Source organism: Euprymna scolopes, chromosome 19 (assembly GCF_053919585.1).
Source record: "Euprymna scolopes isolate OS-2025 chromosome 19, ASM5391958v1, whole genome shotgun sequence".
In the NCBI taxonomy this organism is placed as follows: domain Eukaryota; kingdom Metazoa; phylum Mollusca; class Cephalopoda; order Sepiida; family Sepiolidae; genus Euprymna; species Euprymna scolopes.
The window spans coordinates 106,494,483-106,518,182 of NC_136500.1; the positions used below are offsets into that span (position 1 = coordinate 106,494,483).

Genomic DNA, 23,700 nt, shown 5'->3' on the forward strand with positions numbered 1-23,700 from the left:
AGGTTGTTACACACTAAAATCACGGTAGTGGTGCTTTATATGAAAATACTTTCAACAAAAGTGAAAAGTGTTTTTCGATAGCCCTGCTATTTATTATCTTAAGTTTGATATAACGTTTAACGCTGTTAACATTCGGCTGATTATGTTTGGTCTATTCTTTTAAGTTGGCAGAGTGTTACAATATTTTAGATATTCACTGTGACATAAAAACGGACACTATGATTAATACTAACAAGTTGATGAAATAATATAAATTATGATATATTAATAAACATGAAATAATAAAAAAAAAACGAGACAAAGACAAATATAAAAAAATAAATCAATTCTTTAAAAACAAAGAATAAAACATTTTCGTATAATTGCCAAATCTAAAATTATATTGGTAATATGTTTTATTAAAATAATAGGGGTTATTTATTGCATAAATACATAATTCCAAATTTGTAAAAACATGATTTAAATATATAAGTTCACGACCATCTTTTAAACCGCGGAACATCAGAAAGTTTCATTGAATGTTTTGTTGGCGTAGCGGGCGGAATGCAGGCTCAAAGTTATGGGAATGCGCTCCTAGAGCCAAATCAATTCACGATGATCTCAGGCGTGGCGCGCCATTAATAGACCAAAGAGGTGGAGGCTTTTCAGGAAGCCGGATCTTATTATCCCACTTGTATTCACGGTGATTTGTTGGACTACTAATCTGTCGAAGTGACCATTGTTTCGGGTTTATTTTTTATTAATCATTTTAATTTGCGCAATTATTCAACGCGATTAGAAGCATACATTTATATAACATCTCTTTAATGCGAAGAAGTATCAAAAGTTATGCAAATTTATCTAATTTCTGTTTACTTTGAATTACTACTTCGAAGATTAATTAACGTGAATAAACTGCTAAGCTTTTAAATGTGTTGCCGTGTTTCATTATCGTTTGATTTGTATTTCAGGTACATGAAGTATCTTTATCCATACGAGTGCGAAAAATTAAAGTTGAGCTCCCCACAGGAATTACAGGCGGCGATCGACGGAAACCGCCGAGAAGGCCGGAGACCGAGTTACGGGTATGACTTATCCCCAGGCCCCACATTATTACCCAATCCACATCATCACCTCAATGGAAATCTTCTAAATGGAAAATTAGGAGCTAATTCACCAGGTAAGAAAGAATCGATTTTTTATTAAGTGTGAAGCAACTACTACTTCTTTAAAATAAGCACCATCTACCAATATATTTATAAATTGCAGTAAGATTATTATCTTTTCAAACGTGTAATAGAATCACAGACTGAAGAACTGTCGAAGACCCCAAAAGTATACGGTTACCTAAGGATTTATTTCGGTAGTTAGGTTTTTTTTTTTAATTTTATAAAAGAATCACCGGAAATGAAAATGAAAATAGACCCGAGTCAATTCATTTAACTATATAATTAATATAGTCAATTCATTTAACTATATAATTAATATAGTCAATTCATTTCACTATATAATTAATATAGTCAATTCATTTCACTATATAATTAATATAGTCAATTCATTTCACTATATAATTAATATAGTCAATTCATTTAACTATATAATTAATATAGTCAATTCATTTCACTATATAATTGTAAAAAAATCAAACTTAAGTGAGATCTTTTACCATTTTGACTTAAAAGTAAAATGTTAAATACAGAAATGGATTTAGTGTGTACTTTACTAACTCACCTGCACACACACACACACACACACACACACACACACACACACACACACACACACATACTTATTTATATAATTGTGTAAGGATTTAAAATGACTTAAATCACGTTTCGTATAAAGACTTTTGTTAGCGCATTAAGGAAGATTCATTTGCTCCAGATTTCCACACGCAAAATCAAATCATTCCTTTTTGGTCTATTCTGTGCAGAACGGAAAAACAAGCAAGCAACATACAGCCGAGCAGAAACATTTAGATTAACCTCGTGTTTACTTGATTATAACGTGCTTGTTGCTAGGTATTCGTTTTATTCCTTAATATTTCGGCAGTTTTCATTATTGAAATTCGTTGAATGTTCTCGGCCATCCCTTTAAATCCAGTCGGCCATTATTATTATTAAGTGTGAAAATATCATTTAAAATACAGCGGCGTTACATTTAATTTACATTTAATTAAGAGTATTATTAGAAAATATATGGTTAAATAAATGATGATTAATTGGACAATTCTCGTGATAATAATGCATTTTTATGTTTACCACATGGTATTGTAATCGTTTTGAAGTTATGTGAAGCCTATTCTATAAATAAGTATAAGCCGAAGCCTTCTGATCAGAAGTCTATCCTTCATCTATATATATATATATATATATATATATATATATATATATATATAGATGAGTGTGTGTATGTGATTATTTGTTTGAGGGCAAAGATTATGGGAATTTTATATTCCCTTGTAGTAGTAAGTTTTCTAGTATAAGTAGCAATACTTCAATCGTTCTTTAACAATCTGATTCATTTCTGGTCTGTCGTTTTCGCGCTTAGACATAACTAACGCTAACACCTTCATATATATATATATATATATATATATATATATATATATATAAAGAGAGTGAGAGAGAGAGAAGGATACATAGCTAAATAATAATATAGATTGTTTTTTCCGCCTTATCTTTCATTGTATTTGTTCAGCAATGTTAATTTATGAATTCCTTATCTAAATGATTCTCACTTGTTTTGCATTATTTTAATGTTACTTATTTTAGTTTTTGACACGAAAAAATGATCGTGAACCATAAATCAAGTACATAAATTTATCCATCACTTTTTCGATCTGTGATTTACTTGCTTTGAAATGTCATTCAGATTTGTTCTTTTTAAAACTAGTGGTATTAATGGTCAAAAGAAATATCCGCTAGTAAATTTTGACATTTTTGACTGATCGAACCAATTTCTCTTCCATCGAATAACATGAATTCTAAATATAGTTCAATGTTTTTAATATTTCTACAATGCTAACGATCACATCTAATATTTCTACAATGCTAACGATCACATCTAATATTTCTACAATGCTAACGATCACATCTAATATTTCTACAATGCTAACGATCACATTTAATATTTCTACAATGCTAACGATCACATTTAATATTTCTACAATGCTAACGATCACATCTAATATTTCTACAATGCTAACGATCACATTTAATATTTGTACAATGCTAACGATCACATTTAATATTTCTACAATGCTAACGATCACATTTAATATTTCTACAATGCTAACGATCACATCTAATATTTCTACAATGCTAACGATCACATTTAATATTTCTACAATGCTAACGATCACATTTAATATTTCTACAATGCTAACGATCACATCTAATATTTCTACAATGCTAACGATCACATTTAATATTTGTACAATGCTAACGATCACATTTAATATTTCTACAATGCTAACGATCACATTTAATATTTCTACAATGCTAACGATCACATCTAATATTTCTACAATGCTAACGATCACATCTAATATTTCTACAATGCTAACGATCACATCTAATATTTCTACAATGCTAACGATCACATTTAATATTTCTACAATGCTAACGATCACATTTAATATTTCTCAATGCTAACGATCACATTTAGATTGCATAACATATGGAACAGTTATAAATATTCTTCAAATATTTGATCATTAGCAAATAACATTTTAATATATTATTTAACTATAAAATGCAAGGTTTTGAAACTGATTTCTAAAAATCGATAAGATATAATAATATTTTTTTAATAAACTACTATCACATGATGTTCGTATTTAACGCAGTGAAAATCACTGAATACGAAAATAAGGAAATGGATTCATTTGAAATTAGGAATTTTTGAGTTTAATGTATTAAGTGACTATTTGTTGATTTTTCGCAAATTTCCATTTATTTCCTTTCTAGGTGTGGCACCAGCAGATTACATCTGGTGGGGTTCCAGGAGAATATGCCTCAAACCGGATTCGGGTACGTGTCAGTATATCTACCTAACTATTTCTGCATATACTAATTTGCAAACTCTTGAAAATGAGTGTTAGTTTTTGAGAAAATATTTCTATTAAACATAACATTCCGAAAAAACAAAACCATCATCATAATATGAATGGGCGTTATTCAATACATTATGCAAAAGTAGTTATCGGCGAAATAAATATCATTTTCAACCCGTCGCTTATATATATCAGAAAAACAACAGTACAATACATCTTCATGGAATCAAACTCTTATAACCCGCTTACTTCCCTTTTCAAATATTACAAAACGAGTAGTGTCTTCTCTGGAAAAAAGTGTATACTTTTTCATTCATCAAACATTGATAATCTACATGTATGTTTGAGAGATGTGTTTATTCTGCTAAGATAATTAATATTATAACAACTAAAATCTATCTAGAATAGAAGATTACATCGCGTAAAAATATATAAACAACTGAGAGATGGGTTGATTAAAATGATGATGATAATTAGATTTTTACAAACCTTTATCAATCCCACAACTAGATAATATGCGTTGGGTGCCATTAAAGTATATCAGAAAGTCGTTTAATAACACACACGTTCATTCTTTCTCGTCGGTATTGTCATATATATATATATATATATATATACAGTTATCCACATAAAGTACTGTTTTGAAGTATCATAGCTCATTAGTGCAACTAGACAGGCAGCTACCTCAAGCCAAGATCGAAACCCGACCGCCAAAACGGCAGTCAAGGATTCTAACCATTACGCTATACGGATATTGCTGTGCGGGTAGTAAATTAACGATGTTTTATCATCGTCCAAATGCCTAAGCTCGATTTTCTTACACACACACACACACACATATATATTTAGAGAGAGAGAGAAAGAGAGAGAGAAAGAGAGAGAGAGAGAGAGAGAGAGAGAGAGAACGCCAGAGAGATAGACAACTGGAGAAAGAAACAGAAATAGGGAGAGGGGGAGAGAAAGAGAATGATAATAAGTCATTTGGGTGTTCAATAACGTGTCTTTATTTTGTTAAGTAAAATAACACAGAATATATAATGATGTCCGGATACACAGTAGTATCCAAACGTGTTTTACTATTTTATTACAAGGGAACTGATTTCCACACCGAGGAAGTTTTAGAATCAATAAAGAAATAAAAGTGAGAAGAAAGAGAGAAAGACACGAGAGGAAACATAAACCCAGAATTAAATCAAAGAACAATGTCTAACAAATTTTTAGATTAATAATTCTGAAGCGCAAAACGAGAATTCATTGCATGCGGTTGATTGAACATAAGTTGGTATTTTACTTTTAGATTAAGGTAAAGAATACAAAATTTCCTAATAATATCAGTGTCATAAATTGATGCAATAGATCCGAATCATGTGAAATGAAACATTATTAATGAATAAAATAATGAACTTGAAAAGCAGGAGAGAGAGGTAAAAAGAAAAAGAGGTGATTGAAATGACAAAGGATAGAGCTTAAAATACGAATACGAAAGAGAAATGGAGAGGGAAAAAGGGAAAAAGAACAAATAAAATAAAAATACACGAGAGAAAAAGAAAGAGATAGGGAAAGAGTGATGAGAGAGTGGGATAAATGAAAAATCGGACCACGTTCAAATGAAAACTATCCATCACTTTAACTCCGATGAGAAATGATGTTTTAAATGTCTGCAAATCTCATTATTGTATTTTGATCGTCTTTCTCTGGCGAACGGCCATTAAATTAGAAATAGGCAATATTTCATATTGTCATCGACGCCAACGGCAACGCTTCCTGTTTTCTTGCTCTTTCTTTCAATAATTTTCTTATATCTCTCATTAGCTCTTCTATCAGAATGTTTAGTTTTTATTCCTGTTTTCCAACTTTGATTTATTTTCTAATTCTTTCTTCAAAAGGTTATTTATTTCCGTTCGTGTATTTGATGCATATAAAATAAATGCATGCCAATAACACTTCCTTTAGAACAAGATTTCTATTTGAAATATCTATAACCGTTTGGCGATTTGTTACCAGAGATGGGAAGACATAAAATCAATTAATTATAATTAAATATACCAGTTGTTTTCCGGAATAATTGTGCCCGAAATTAGCGTCCATAGATCGATAAGAGTTTGAAATGTATGATCATAAAGATAATTGCTTTAATTGAAAAAATCTAGTGTATAATATATATATATGGTGAGAATAATGGAAGTACTATTCGGATGAAATAAAGAAAAAAGGATCAAACCGAGTAATGCATTCATCAACATTTCGTCTTTATTTCGAGGAAGTCTCGAAGTAAAGACCAAACATTGATGAACACATAACTCGATCTGTTCCTTTATATATATATATATATATATATATATATATATATATATATATATATATATATATATATATATACTAGCAAAAGTACCCGTCGTTGACTGGGTTAAAAAACAACCCACAGAAAATGGACTCTGATTTATGAAAGTATATTAGGTTATGAAAAGGAAGGATTGTAAAGAGATAGCTTCGAATTCGGGGGTATCAAAACCAAAGCAAAATATGATGAAACTAAAAATAAAATAGGTAAACCATTCTATGGAGGTCAGGCGCGAACGAACACCCCATAATTTTATTATACCATATTTCTTCAAACTGAAATATAATTATCACAGTATACTTACACAGATAGATATGACAAGTCTTTATTAAAATTTGTGCCGCCTATTTCAATTCTATGGAGGCCAGGCGCGAACCCAGACCCCACAATTTTATTATACCGTCCCTATTTTAGTTAAAACATACTTATGAAAGTATTATTATGTACATCTATATCAAAAACACTTGTAAACATTTTTTTAATTTTTAATTTTTTTATTTCCATACTTTGTGGACTAGGCGCGTATGCAGACCCCACAATTTTAATGAATCATCATTATGCCAGATCAAACATACCCATTCCTGTTTCTTGATACATCGTCTATCATTATACGTGATCAGTTTTCTATAATAGTCAACCATATAGGAGCCTATTCGTGACCACACACACACACAGACGTTCAGCTTTATATTATAGATATATACATATATACATATATATATATATGTATGTGTGTGTGTGTGGGCACAATATATTTATTTCAAAACTTAAGCTTTCAGAGCCGTCTATGGTTCAATTAAAAAGAGTAGGTCTTTATTGTTTAGATCAGGCCATTGCAAACCATTTAAATCCTTGTGAAGTAGTAATGTTCTACTTGCTGTTTTATTTTATACGCGCTAACACAGCCCTTGCATCATATAATATAAGAAGTGTATTTTTATGCTGAAAGCTTATTTTAATGCATCATTTTATGATAAAATGCAAGGTTTTGAAACTATCTTCTGAAAATCGATAAGACGTAATAATATTTGTTTTAATAAAATATTATCTGATGATATTATATTTAAATTCAATTCGGAAAGGTCGAGATTATCCAGTAGCAATAAAGACATGGCACATCTCTGGGGAACCGTATAGTTTGCAAATAAACAATTTGTATAAATTTATGCTCCAGCATTATCATGAACAACCACCTTATTGGTTTCTTTTTAACGTAGTCCGACACACACCTATGTATATATATATATATATATATATATATATATATATATATATATATATATATATATATATATATATATTAATTTTATTTATACAAACATTAATAGCTACATATGTGCATACATGTTTCTGTAATCACCCACGTTGGGGGATTACGTCTTCAGGCCAAGAATTACCGTCGAAAGTCTGAAGACGTAACCCCCCAACGTGGGTGATTACAGAAACATGTATGCACATATGTAGCCATTAATGTTTGTATAAATAAAATTAATATACCTGCTCTGTTTACTCATTGAGCACTATTTTGGTAGACACATGTTGTTTTATTGGATGTACTTCTAGGAAACTAAACTCTACTGGCTATATATATATATATATATATATATATATATATATATATATATATATATATATATATATATATATATATTTCTCCATGGCGAGATGCAATGGCTACATTCTCTAACGCGTCTTCTGCTGAAAGTCTGTAGTAAAACACAGGTTGCTCAATGGTCAAAACGCTTTTGTTAACTAGTACTCTTGGAGTCCAGTGGCAAGGATAAGTTCATGATGTTGAGGAAAATTGATGCTATTTTGGAGTTTTCCTTCTTCTGAGTAATTTGAGCAGCCAGAGTTTGAGAATTTAGGCTATCCTATTATTACATCCATAACTAGGATGTATGGACTCATATTTTTCAGGAAGGTATTAGTGACAGTGATGCAGAAGCTTCCTGATAAGGTGGTTCGGGGCTTGTCGAGCTAATAGCCGCATCAGTACACATTATACAATACGACTATTATTTACAAATTTATATCAATAATGAGTATTTATATATTTATATCAATAATGAGTAGGGCTGTGGCAACAAAATATTATTATCATTGTTTTGGCTCTCGGGTATATATCCGACACAGTTAGACACACTTAATCAATCGAGAACCGCATCAATCTATATAAAAACATATAAGATATTAACGGATATATACTCAAGAGTCAAAATAATGAAAAGAATATTCTGTTGCCACATCCTTAATAACCAGTAATATATATATATATATATATATATATATATATATATATATATATATTAAACCGATTTTTAATTTTAATTATAAATTATCAATCATTTTACTCAATATATTGTAGTGTAATTTTTTTCAAGTTATCATCGAGGAAAAAGGGAAAATGAAACCAAGCGGAGATTAAGAAAGAAAATAAGAAAATAATTCCATGTCATTTTTACGGCGTAATATACACTTGATAGTGCTATGCCATCAAAACCCCGAAAATAAGTGTTCCTCTATATGAGATGATTGTTATGAATACAGATCGGTATATATATATATATATATATATATATATATATATATATATACGTGTGTGTGTGTGTGTGTGTGTAAGCAATGATGTGACTTAGATAAAACTGCATTATGAATAAGTAAAGAGTTTATTAAAAGATGCTTTAAACTATTTTATTAACTTATTTCGCAATAAAATATTCCTCTGCATCCGCTTTGGAGATTTATTCTCCACAAATATTGTTTTCGCATGATACGTCGATGATAAATAATTCAAGACATCTTTATTAAAACTTATTTTATTTTATTTGTATTCCCGCTTTAAATCAGTCATTTTTGTTGCTTTCATCCTTTATTCTGACAAAGCATATTTTGTTTTCATCATGAATTATGCAGCAACCACATTAGCCGAAGAGATTTTATTTAGTTCTCAATTCAATTTCGTTCGATTTGATTTGAAGTCCGCATGAAACTTTTTTTCTTGTTTTACTTTGTTTTCTTGTTATTGTTTTCTCCTAAAATAAAATAACCGAAAATCAATTTAATTGTTGGTAGAATAGCTTAGTGCATAACAGCTTGCGTATTTTTGTATTATGCTAAGGTATGGAGACACACAACAAAAGTTTGTAGTGCATGAACCTACACAAACAAGAGCTATGCCTTCTCTAACCACACACACACACACACACACACACACACACACACGTATATATATATATATATATATATATATATATATATATATCCAATAACTTATGATTTAAATGACCTAAAACAAGTACATCTTTTAAATAAATATATTTAATAAAAACACAGATTTTCGATTCGTAGTAAGCTTTCTTTTTTAAGCGCCATGCTGTATGTACTAATGTTAGGGACGTCCTCAAGTATTGTTGAAACATAGTTTTAAGGTTTAATGTCTCTGATACATTGTGAGCGCTGGTCATGCATATGTGTTCAATAATAGACACTCCACTGCTTATTTTAATTAATATATTTATTTATTAAAACAACAAAAAATGTTCACTTGTTTTTGGTCTTTTAAGCAGTTAAAATCTGAATTTCAGTATCAACAGTGCTAATTAATTATGTGTCTAATTTCAATAAACACACCATATATACATGCATATATGCCTAATTCTTTATCTGCATAGGCACAATAATAAAGATACATACATAAACATACGCATATATTTAGTTCGAATCGATTAATATTGATATGGAGAATAAAATGAAATAAGCCAATATAGGTTTGATTCGTACGTATTGCGTTGATGTGTGTTTTTCCATTTATTAATAATTAGAGTTTATCAAATCTTGAATAGTCTCCTTGAGTACACTTAAAATATCCGAAAGGCAAAAACGCACAGAAATATACATTATAAATAATTATAATTATCTAGAAAACTGAATTATTTTTATATATTCACAGTTTATCAACACAAACTGCATAGCATTTATAACAGCTATAAAAAATAAAACAAAACAAAAAACTAGCAGAAAAGGCAAAGCTGCATATAAGTTATTCCCTCAGTAGTCTATGAATTCTTATAATTGTTGGCATAAATCCATTCGGTTATTTTTTCTTTTCTTTTGTCAGTCTGTCTAGATTTATCTCGTCAGCAATAAACCTTTTCTTTCCAGCAAATAAATCCTAAGAAAATTCGATTATGTTGAAAACATTCTATTTTTGTAGGCTGCTCGTATGGTCATTATAGCGTATGGTCATTTTTCAACAGAGCCTCTCTTGATAATTGTGCCGACTTGGTGCTGCTGCCTATGTGATACACCAGATTCTCTTCGGCTTCATGTACATGTATCAAGCAACTCGTAGCGCTTTTAAAGCATGACTACAAAGTTGACAGAAAAACTGTTACCATTATTTAGATTGGTTTGCTTCAGTATATCATCCACGTTAATATTTATTGAAATGTATATTAACTTTCGATCAATATAATCTTCTGCCTTACCGTACTACTTATTTATATACGGTGATGATTTTTCGCGCGAAAATTTGATCAATGTTGCTTATGAGTGTGCGTTGATGTACCTAAATCTAATCAACTAATAACTGTGACGTTTATTTATGAATAAACACTCATGTCGAGCAGAAAATCTAACATTTATCTAAATGCAGAGAAAAGTAAAGACGGTCCTCTCACGCCCAACGTGATTATTTATGGCAAGCTGTGCAGGAATGAACATGAATTTAAAAATAAATCACGAAGTCATCTTTACATCAGATTCAAGTACGTCAGAAACACTAGTTTACACTAGTAATCAAAAGTATACATGCCAAACAGTTAAATGCGAGCCGAAACGTAAACATGTACATACCACTATTGTAAAACGAGGCAATTTTCTGCCATTCATTTAAAAATGCTTACTTCCTAAATCTTTTGGCTAAGATCAAAGTGTAATAAATGTTCTCAGGATATGAGCGACATCAAACGATTAACTATCGACGAAACTATTGCAAATATATGAGAAAATATGACAACGAAAATCGTAAATATATATTATACTATACTAATTTATTAAAAGCTGTTCAGAAACATGACTGTGCAATTTTGAGATGGGGGTCTCTTTAAAAATATATAGAATATTACAAAAACTTATGATTCATAAAAGAAGTAAACAATGTAAGCCGTTTTAACATTAAAACGGCTTACATTGTTAGGATAAGTAAAAATCACTTTGTCATTTATTCATTTAGAACATATCTATCTATCTATCTATCTATCTCTCTCTCTCTCTCTCTCTCTCTATATATATATATATATATATATATATATATATATATATATATTTGTTTACTGCTTTTGGGGAAAGAATTCCAACAAAGTGCTCGATTACAAAGAAAAACTTTTTGGATATAAGAGCTTAATATTTATTTATTTAATAGTACAGAAGTTCAGATAAACATTGATACCGTCGGTTTCAAGCCCAACATAAAGGGGACCAGTTAATGGTAAAACGTAAATGATGTCAGCCATGTTGTTTCTGTTTGAGGGTTTTCCTCAGACAGAAACAACATGGCTGACGAGAGCCTAAAATCATTTACGTATTACCATTAACTGCTCCCCTTTATGTTGGGCTTCAAACCGACGGTACCAATGCTTTTCTGAACTACTGTACTATTAAATATATATATATATATATTTATATATATATTATAATATGTATTACACATATGTTATATTTTATATATATATGCATTAGCCATATATATATATATATATATATATATATATATATATATATATATATGAGAGAGAAAGAGAGAGAGACAGAGAGAAAAAACAAACAATCATAAAGAGAAACAAATAGATTATTACCTACAATCTCACTTTATACATTACGTAAAATTTCACTTTGCATATAATATATACATGCACGGATCAATGTTTGTTAGAAGATTGTTTAAATTTGCCTTTCTTTTCATTTTAGATGACGACAGTTTACCGTCGACGCCGATCCAGTCCCGCAGTTTGTCGGAGCGCGATGCATTAGCCATGGAGGCTGCTTCCCGGGCGATGGAGGAAGCCACACGTAAAATGGAAGCCGCATCGCGGGCTGCCGTCGAAGAGAGCCCACCACGAAAGCGGTTAGCCATGTCGGACGAAGAACGCATCTTGGTGCACGCAGGCATGCCAAGTGCTCACATCAAAATTACAAGTAGGAGTGAGTGATTTTATTATAACACAAGCTTGGAATAACAGGCAAACGTCTTATCTGACTTATTCCTCTCACGAACGCACACATTCCATACGGGATGATTTATAGTGGTATTACAATTAAATTAAGAGTATTGCTGAAATGATTAAAATTGTCATACTGACATTTATAACGATTCCATTATTGGATGTGTTAAAAATAGATTTAAACCAACTTTAACAAATATTCAAAATCCATTTGTTTCAATTTCAGTATTGTAAATCATCGAACAGAGTTATCGAATATTAAATACAAATCTTATGAATAAATCGAAGTTATGCATGTATGATAGAGCTTTGTCAGTTGCTTTCGTATATTATCTAAATATCAACAAAATGAACTATATTTTCCCTTCTACGTTCTGTCGCCATATCACTATAAACAAACACCCTACACATAATTTCAGTGTAATCACACTTCCTGTCAATAACTAATGCATGTTCTCGAAAATAAAATTACTTTCATTCGATTTCATAATTTACTAGATTTATTCCGATATACCAGATTCTCATAAAACAATCATGTTTAGAGAATGGGGTGTAACGTTTACTTATTAAGAAAAATCAACTCCACTTCTTATCAACCACCGGGACTTTTACTTCAATGCAAATATTTTCAGCTTAGTCCGTCATTGTTTCAATTTCTTATTCCGTGTCATTATCTTATACTAAACACAACTTCCCTTATGAAATACAAATCGCTTCCTTCAGTTTGAAACTTATTTCAGTGTCGTTTTATTGGTTGACTTCAATCTTATTATTGAAATATTTTAATATTACTGTCAAAAGTTAAACAAAAATGGCGTCTTATATTAGTCCATTCAGAAAAAAACGCTCTCCGTTAATAAAATATTCTTCAACTACAATTATTCTTTGTTTTAATATAAACGAATTATTGACAATTACTTAGCGAACACATTCACCCCAACTTCACATTAACAATAACCCCTCGGTATACAAAACGAACACATTCACCCCAACTTCACATTAACAATAACCCCTCGGTATAAAACGAATACATTCACCCCAACTTCACATTAACAATAACCCCTCGGTATACAAAACGAACACATTCACCCCAACTTCATATTAACAATAACTCCTCGGTACAAAACGAACACATTCACTCCAACTTCACATTAACAATAACTCCTCGGTATGCAAAACGAACACATTCACCCTAACTTCACATTAACAATAACTCCTCAGTACAAAACGAACACTCACTCAAATTCTTCATCTTCTTAAACGTTCGTTATGATTACTTCATGGAATGAAAGAATATTATATCCACTACAATCTGTTCCAATTCACAATATAATAAAAGTTGAGGATTTTCCACAAATTGCACAATCTAATTCTGTTTAGTTAAATTATTCATCTCTATGAATCAAAACAAAAAAAAACAATTGAATTTTTAGTCGTAAATGTAAGTTATTATTTTAATTAGTCAAAATTACGACGCTAACCTGCATGAAGATTTGTCATCATTAATAAATCCGACAAGTAGTTGTAGAATCACACAATCAGGATAAACTCTGGTTCATTTCGCCCCTCGGAATTGCATCCACTTAGGCAATACCTTCACTCCTTTGTTGGATTAAGATTTATTGTCGATCACCTGAGGCTCCCCTATTTTTGTCCTCCGTAGCTACTTTTATACACAGTTGAGCCAACTGGTATTTTTCAATTTTAATAAACAATCAAATAGAAAGGTTTCATTTATTTAGGTAACGATTTCCTGAGATAATTTTCTGCTGGCCACGAAACAGCAATATAATTCTTATTCTATTTTCGTTCTTTCACAGACTAAATTTTTATATTTTCTAATTTTGTCTCACCTACATTAAAATCATCCCGTCATTCATATATATATATATATATATATATATATATATATATATATATATATATATATATATATATATATATATATATATACTTATGAATTTTATTTGTGTGCATTGATGTTCATTTAAAAAAAAAACTTTTTTCTATTTATTTAAAACGGAAATACAACTTTGTAATATATTGGTCGTGGAATTGCATTCATCTGCAAAAGATCTAGCTAATTTGCATAATCTTTAAAACATTTATAGTAATCAATTTCCTATTATCTTTTCCTCGTTTTTATAGTTCTTTTATCTTTAGTTAACTATTACGTGTAATTATATTAATGCAGATATTCTACATCATTTATAGTTGCGTAATATTTACATAAGAAGGTTTCACTAAGCCCAAACCTCTTTCTACATATATTTATGTATGCGTATATATATTTGTTTAAAATGTTTGTATACCGAACTCCTTTGTTAGTTTTTGGTCTACAGACATAGGGTATTTGAACCCATGAGAAACTTTATATTTGGGTTTTAGCCGAGGAAAATCGATACAAAAGTGGGAAAATTAAAAAAAAATTAAATTTACCAAGTCAAGGTCGAACAACGGCAATTCAACTATGCATGCATAACGTAATAGCTATTGGTTCATATTTTAATTTTTAGCCTTGCAGCAAACATGTCTTCATAACGCAGACATTAACGTCAAAGAAAAAACTAAATTGTAAGCTTAAGATTTGGTTTCAATTTTCGGTGGTGGCGCATGCGTATATTTTTTACTTTTTAAATCATTACTATATATTGAGTCTGATAAATATGAAATCTCCATTGATCAAAATACCATATTTAAGCGTATTTTACGCCTGAACAATGCCGGGTAACCTGCTAGCATATATATATATATATATATATATATATATATATATATATATATATATATATATATATATATATATATATCCACTTCGGTTTATTTGCATCTTCATCCTTTATATTTTAATTTTTCATTTCCAAAAGGTTTAAAAACATCAACAGAGTAACACAAAAATGACACAAAAAAAAACATCAACACGAGTAACACAAAAATGACTGAAAAATAAAAACACTTTAGAAAAATAATCGAAAATTTTCAATCATAAATATTTGAAGATTTTCTCTGGAGGAATTAGATGGGAAAAGAGCTTTTTTAGGGTAGACATTTTAATTCAACATGGCAGTCATTATAACTCCAAAAATGTGATTAGATTTCAGAAGCTGCCATCGATTTTTATTTCTAATTTTTTTATTCTTGTTTCTTATTTTCCTCTCTTTAATTTTCTTGTTTACTTCCTTCAGTTTAGATAATCTGCATTTACATCGTTTTATTTTGTTTCAATTTTACAATTATGCTTTTCGATTTTTACCTATTCTAAGATAATCTTTTATTATTTATACCACGATTTATTAAATTCAGAAAGCAATATTTTAGAAATCATCTGTAATTTTTGACATACGTTTTCATATGATGCTGATATATAGTTTTGTCAACTTACTTTGTCATTTTCACAGTTAGGTTTTAACTTATTATTATTAGTAGTAGTAGTCGTAGTAGCAGTAGCAATAGATGTAGCATCATAATATAACTATATTGCTATACCAGAACTACATGCTTGTAAAATAGGAGTAATACTAGTATAAGCATTATTAGTAATACTAGTATTAGCATTATTAGTAATACTAGTATTAGCATTATTAGTAATACTAGTATTAGCATTGTTAGTAATACTAGTATTAGCATTATTAGTAATACTAGTATTAGCGGTATTAGTATACTATACTACCCATCTCTGATTACCTTGCCAAAATGTCAATAATCCTTCATGACAAATTCATGCGTTTTTTAAATATTAGCCGAGAAACATATTCCGGTATAGAAAACGTGTTTAATTATAATCGAAATGTTTTTCACATTTCACCCTAACATTAGATTCATTGTTTTTGGAATCAGCTGTTATTACTGCATTATTCCTTCTATGATTTTTTTAAATGCTTTATTTTTGTGGTTTATTTCTTTCGAATAGCATTACATTTATTACCGCCTGTTTAATTTTAACACAAGTTATTAAAACATGAATGATGCTGTCTATTATTTTCGTAATAATACTTAATTTTGAATCTATTCTTTTGCAGATGATGGCCGCTCCGAAATCGACAATTCCCTCGTCGTCAGTATGGAAATAAACGGGATTATGTACCAAGGCGTTTTGTTTGCCCAGCAAGCGCGGCGGATTTAGCCAATTTATAGAAACAGTTGAATAAAAGAGACAAGTAAAAAAAGAGCGAGAGAACTGAAATGAAACATAGGAATGCATGAAGCAAAGCATTTTTACACAAAAACAACATTTTAAAAAGATTGATATCAACTTCAGTTTTATTCACAAAACATGGGGAAAATACATGAAATGGACAAGAATCGAAATACATAAGATATCAGAAAAACGCAAAAGTATTTCAAATATGTTTTTTTTTCAAACTGAAATTTTCAAAAAAACTCTCGCCATCTGAATTAAAACATCAACCTTAAAAAAAACTTCAATAGACACATAAAAAGAAAAAATGTTGCAAGTATATAAATTACTTCATGCAAATGAGAAAGATTAAAAAAAAATTTTACGGTGTGCACACATTTTTTCTTTTTTTTTTTTGAAAACAGAAAGTGAAATCATGATCATTTCTAAGCGCAAAATCGTTCATCTACATCGTCTGCAGTAATCCCGTGTCCTCTTGTTTATAAGGTATTCTGGTTGTTATTTTTTTCTGTTAGCCATGAATCTTTTGACCGACAATTCCGATAAAGAAGAAAAATAGCCAACTTAAAATGGAAGATAAAATAATACGAAACCTGATGAAGAAAATAAAATATGTGAAAAGAAAACCGACCAGACGCATGAGGAAAGGAGCAACATTTTCTCCCGCCCCGTCTCCTCATACGTGTAACAAAAACTTTACAAAGTTTATTGCATAAAAATGAACTCATATGTTTGAAAATAAAGGTATAGACAAAATTTAACGAACCTTCATCTAAACTTGGGACGATTGTAACATTTTACATATATGAAGGGGAAATTTATATATAAAATATATAAATTTGTATACACTCACCATCACAAACATCAACACCAGAGACGTCAAACTGTGAAAAAAAAAAAAAACTTGTAAAAACCAACAAGCATATAGAAAACAAAACAAGCAAAAAAAAAAAAAAAATTAATACGAACATACAAATATATACAGCTCCAGTGTCCCCGTTTTTACTGTTCAAATCTTTTCAATTTTTCAAAGAAAGAAATCTGGATGTTCATGTTATGAATACACAGAAATAATTTAGAAAAACTGGAAAAATAGTTTACGAATGAATAAAGGATCAATATTCAATGAATCACTTTAGTATTTTTTCTCTTCTATGAAGAATAACAATTCATCTATTGTCTGCATTTATTAATGAATATATATATATATATATATATATATATATATGTGTGTGTGTGTGTGTGTGTGTGTAATATACATATATATACATATATATATGCATATATAACTTGACATATTTGTTTAAATACGTATTTGTGTATATACAAAATTGCAATTCATTATTTCCGTTCTAGTATATCCGTTTGTATAATCGACAATGAAATATCTTGCCACGTGTTTATTTCTAGTTGACACATTTTATTTCTGTTTTGCACCTTTATTTATGAATGTAATTGCATTTTGTGAAAGCGTGTGTCTACACATATACTCACATTTACATAACTGCATGCATATATGTGAACGCATGTACTTATGGTATTTTATTTTATACATTTTTGACTTTCGTAAAAATATTTACGAAAACTTACGACTAGTTTTGTTTTTTATTTTGTTTTTGTTTTAATTTTTGATTTGTCACCGATATTGAATAGGTAGATTTTGTTAATTTGCAATGTTCATCTCTTTTGACAACAAATGAATGCAGCAATTCTGAGTAATCCTTAAGATTCGTATTATTCGAAAATTCCTATCATTTGAAGATTAGATAAACTTAAATAAAATATTTATTGTCAAACTACATTAAAATATTAATTATTCGTTTGGTGCAAAAACAATATCAGTTTTGATAGAAAACGATATTATTTTTGCACCAAGTTAATGTTTACATGTATTATTTGTATTAGTGGAACTTGGATATTCTGAACTTGGATATTTTTCTCACACTGATGAAAAATGCACTCTTCAGGTGCGTTTGTCAAACTCGACAATCTGTATGGAATTTCGAAGTGAAAAGTGATCAGTACCGCAGCAGGAAAGGTGCTAAATTATAATCAATTCAAGGGGCATCTTTTTTTTAAGATTAAAATTTAAATCCTGACAACAGGCGATAATAACTAAGAATACATTAAACATTAATGAAAACCTCTACTCAATAATAGCTGAGGAAAGGAGGACAATTTGTCGCTCCGAATTAAATAAACGTTTCGTTCCAAATTTCGTACACATACCTGGGTTCGACAAGACGCATATTAAGAAGGTCAGAGGTTATTGAAAGAATAACATGCAGTTGTTTGAATAATACAACCAATTAACATTATGATTCCCCATTAAAACAAATCTCCAGGAAAAATAATGGTTTATCCCCGCACAACAATTATTTATTTTCGGTCGCTCAAAATCTGGGCGTAATATTAACTTATACTTGCTTTTACAGTCATTGTTTACGTAGTTATTTGCTTACTAAAATGGGAAGAAAACAAAGCATTTACATTCCAATATATTAATGAATTGTGTGTATTGTTATGTACTCCCTTTATATAAGAGAAAATTTAATAAAAACATATAAATTGTTTATGTACATTTTAATGACAGAAATGAAGTGTACTTCTGTGATGGAATTAGAGTAAAAATAATATCTGTTATACATTAAATTGTTAATATTTTGTATTAAATTCAACAACCCCACCACAAAAAGAAAAAAAATATATGCCTAATTTAACAATAAAATCAATCTTTTGGCTAAAGTGTGAAACATCCATTTTTTTATTTTGCCAACTAGGTGAATACGTTCATTATTTACCAATCATAATTGTTCCACTTGATAATAGTCTGTTTATAAAATTGATAGCATGAAAGAGGCAACAGCTCATATTCGCTTGACTATTTGAAAATTTATTCCCAATTTTGATAGCTAATGATCTAAATCGGATGAAATGCATATGAAATAATTGATAAATTAAATAAACAAAAAAATAAAGACGAGGAAAATATCATTAGGTTTTCACACACGTCATATTCATGGTTTCTCTCCCCCAACAATCTTTACCTTTATGTTCCTTGAAGCGTGAGTAACAACAAGCCCCCCGACCCGTATTTCATCGCCTCTTTTGATAACAAATTACAAATAAATTGGCGTTTTCGCAATAGCCGTTTATCATTGATTAATCGTTGCTAACGACTATTGGCTTTCACTAGAATTTGGCAGAAAATGATTCAGTGGAGGTCTGAATATCACTTCTTCTTCTCGGTCTCCTTGATCCGTCACGTATATAGTGTGGCGCCTCTCTATACAGACATTACCTTATTTCTGAGGGTCGGATAGTTACTTTAACATTTTGCTGTTTCCGTTTTCTTGATTTTATAGCAGTTTCCATATGATTCGTTAGTGTTTTTAGTTTATGTGAGTTAGTTTTAACATTCAAGTGTCTTCCTTAAGTTTTCAACTATTTTCAGCATTGCCATATGTTGTATGGGCTCAGTGTTTTTCTTAACTCTTATTTCCCCTTGCCCTTTGTTCATTTCCTTTAAGATTGTCTCTAATAATTTTATTATTATTGGTATTATATTGATTTTCTATACCTTTTGAGATTGTCTCTAATAATTTTATTATTATTGGTATTATATTGATTTTCTATACCTTTTGAGATTGTCTCTAATAATTTTATTATTATTGGTATTATATTGATTTTCTATCCCCTTTGAGATTGTCTCTAATAATTTTATTATTATTGGTATTATATTGATTTTCTATCCCCTTTGAGATTGTCTCTAATAATTTTATTATTATTGGTATTATATTGATTTTCTATACCTTTTGAGATTGTCTCTAATAATTTTATTATTATTGGTATTATATTGATTTTCTATCCCCTTTGAGATTGTCTCTAATAATTTTATTATTATTGGTATTATATTGATTTTCTATGCCCTTTGAGATTGTCTCTAATAATTTTATTATTATTGGTATTATATTGATTTTCTATCCCCTTTGAGATTGTTTCTAATAATTTTATTATTATTGGTATTATATTGATTTTCTATACCCTTTGAGATTGTCTCTAATAATTTTATTATTATTGGTATTATATTGATTTTCTATGCCCTTTGAGATTGTCTCAAATAATTTTATTATTATTGGTATAATATTGATTTTCTCTCCCCTTTGAGATTGTCTCAAATAATTTTATTATTATTGGTATTATATTGATTTTCTATCCCCTTTGAGATTGTCTCTAATAATTTTATTATTATTGGTATTATATTGATTTTCTATCCCCTCGTAGATTGTCTCTAATAATTTTATTATTATTGGTACTATATTGATTTTCTATTCCCTTTGAGATTGTTTTATATAATTTTATTATCATTGGTATTATATTGATTTTCTATACCCTTGTAGATTGTCTCTAATAATTTTATTATTATTGGTATTATATTGATTTTCTATACCCTTTGAGATTGTCTCTAATAATTTTATTATTATTGGTATTATATTGATTTTCTATCCCCTTTGAGATTGTCTCTAATAATTTTATTATTATTGGTATTATATTGATTTTCTATCCCCTTGTACATTGTCTCCAATAATTTTATTATTATTGGTATTATATTGATATTCTATCCCCTTTGAGATTGTCTCTAATAATTTTATTATTATTGGTATTATATTGATTTTCTATCCCCTTTGAGATTGTCTCTAATAATTTTATTATTATTGGTATTATATTGATTTTCTATACACTTTGAGATTGTCTCTAATAATTTTATTATTATTGGTATTATATTGATTTTCTATGCCCTTTGAGATTGTCTCTAATAATTTTATTATTATTGGTATTATATTGATTTTCTATCCCCTTGTACATTGTCTGTAATAATTTTATTATTATTGGTATTATATTGATTTTCTATCCCCTTTGAGATTGTCTCTAATAATTTTATTATTATTGGTATTATATTGATTTTCTATCCCCTTTGAGATTGTCTCTAATAATTTTATTATTATTGGTATTATATTGATTTTCTATTCATTTTGAGATTGTCTCTAATAATTTTATTATTATTGGTATTATATTGATTTTCTATACCCTTTGAGATTGTCTTTAATTATTTTATAATTATTGGTATTATATTGATTTTCTATTCCCTTTGAGATTGTCTCTAATAATTTTATTATTATTGGTATTATATTGATTTTCTATCCCCTTTGAGATTGTCTCTAATAATTTTATTATTATTGGTATTATATTGATTTTCTATGCCCTTTGAGATTGTCTCTTATAATTTTATTATTATTGGTATTATATTGATTTTCTATACCCTTTGAGATTGTCTCTAATAATTTTATTATTATTGGTATTATATTGATTTTCTATGCCCTTTGAGATTGTCTCTAATAATTTTATTATTATTGGTATTATATTGATTTTCTATCCCCTTGGAGATTGTCTCTTATAATTTTATTATTATTGGTATTATATTGATTTTCTATCCCCTTTGAGATTGTCTCTAATAATTTTATTACTATTGGTATTATATTGATTTTCTATGCCCTTTGAGATTGTCTCTAATAATTTTATTATTATTGGTATTATATTGATTTTCTATCCCCTTTGAGATTGTCTCTAATAATTTTATTATTATTGGTATTATATTGATTTTCTATGCCCTTTGAGATTGTCTCTAATAATTTTATTATTATTGGTATTATATTGGTTTTCTATCCCCTTTGAGATTGTCTCTTATAATTTTATTATTATTTGTATTATATTGATTTTCTATACCCTTTGAGATTGTCTCTAATAATGTTATTATTATTGGTATTATACTGATTTTCTATACCCTTTGAGATTTTCTCTTATAAATTTATTATTATTGGTATTATATTGATTTTCTATCCCCTTTGTAGATTGTCTCTAATAATTTTATTATTATTGGTATTATATTGATTTTCTATACCCTTTGAGATTGTCTCTAATAATTTTATTATTATTGGTATTATATTGATTTTCTATACCCTTTGAGATTGTCTCTAATAATTTTATTATTATTGGTATTATATTGATTTTCTATCCCCTTTGAGATTGTCTCTAATAATTTTATTACTATTGGTATTATAGTGATTTTCTATACCCTTTGAGATTGTCTCTAATAATTTTATTATTATTGGTATTATATTGATTTTCTATGCCCTTTGAGATTGCCTCTAATTATTTTATTATTATTGGTATTATATTGATTTTCTATGCCCTTTGAGATTGTCTCTAATAATTTTATTATTATTGGTATTATATTGATTTTCTATCCCCTTGGAGATTGTCTCTTATAATTTTATTATTATTGGTATTATATTGATTTTCTATCCCCTTTGAGATTGTCTCTAATAATTTTATTACTATTGGTATTATATTGATTTTCTATGCCCTTTGAGATTGTCTCTAATAATTTTATTATTATTGGTATTATATTGATTTTCTATCCCCTTTGAGATTGTCTCTAATAATTTTATTATTATTGGTATTATATTGATTTTCTATGCCCTTTGAGATTGTCTCTAATAATTTTATTATTATTGGTATTATATTGGTTTTCTATCCCCTTTGAGATTGTCTCTTATAATTTTATTATTATTTGTATTATATTGATTTTCTATACCCTTTGAGATTGTCTCTAATAATGTTATTATTATTGGTATTATACTGATTTTCTATACCCTTTGAGATTTTCTCTTATAAATTTATTATTATTGGTATTATATTGATTTTCTATCCCCTTTGTAGATTGTCTCTAATAATTTAATTATTATTGGTATTATATTGATTTTCTATACCCTTTGAGATTGTCTCTAATAATTTTATTATTATTGGTATTATATTGATTTTCTATACCCTTTGAGATTGTCTCTAATAATTTTATTATTATTGGTATTATATTGATTTTCTATCCCCTTTGAGATTGTCT

At 28.8% G+C, this 23,700-nt stretch overlaps 1 protein-coding gene across 9 annotated transcripts in view; it reads left to right on the forward strand.

Annotated features, from left to right (window-relative positions):
- LOC145239867 (AT-rich interactive domain-containing protein 3C-like) overlaps nt 1–17,865 on the forward strand; it is a 420,808-nt gene extending 402,943 nt beyond the window's left edge. For 8 of the 9 annotated variants that reach the window (XM_080103443.1, XM_080103444.1, XM_080103446.1 and 5 more), the window contains 4 exons: nt 951–1,159; nt 3,951–4,013; nt 12,348–12,581; nt 16,621–17,865. In XM_080103443.1, the coding sequence (XP_079959569.1) occupies nt 951–1,159; nt 3,951–4,013; nt 12,348–12,581; nt 16,621–16,724 (610 nt within the window). In that variant the 3' untranslated portion in view covers nt 16,725–17,865. The remainder of the gene's footprint in view (nt 1–950; nt 1,160–3,950; nt 4,014–12,347; nt 12,582–16,620) is intronic. The other variant, XM_080103441.1, reaches the window with a different exon arrangement.
- Nucleotides 17,866–23,700: the final 5,835 nt, after the last annotated feature.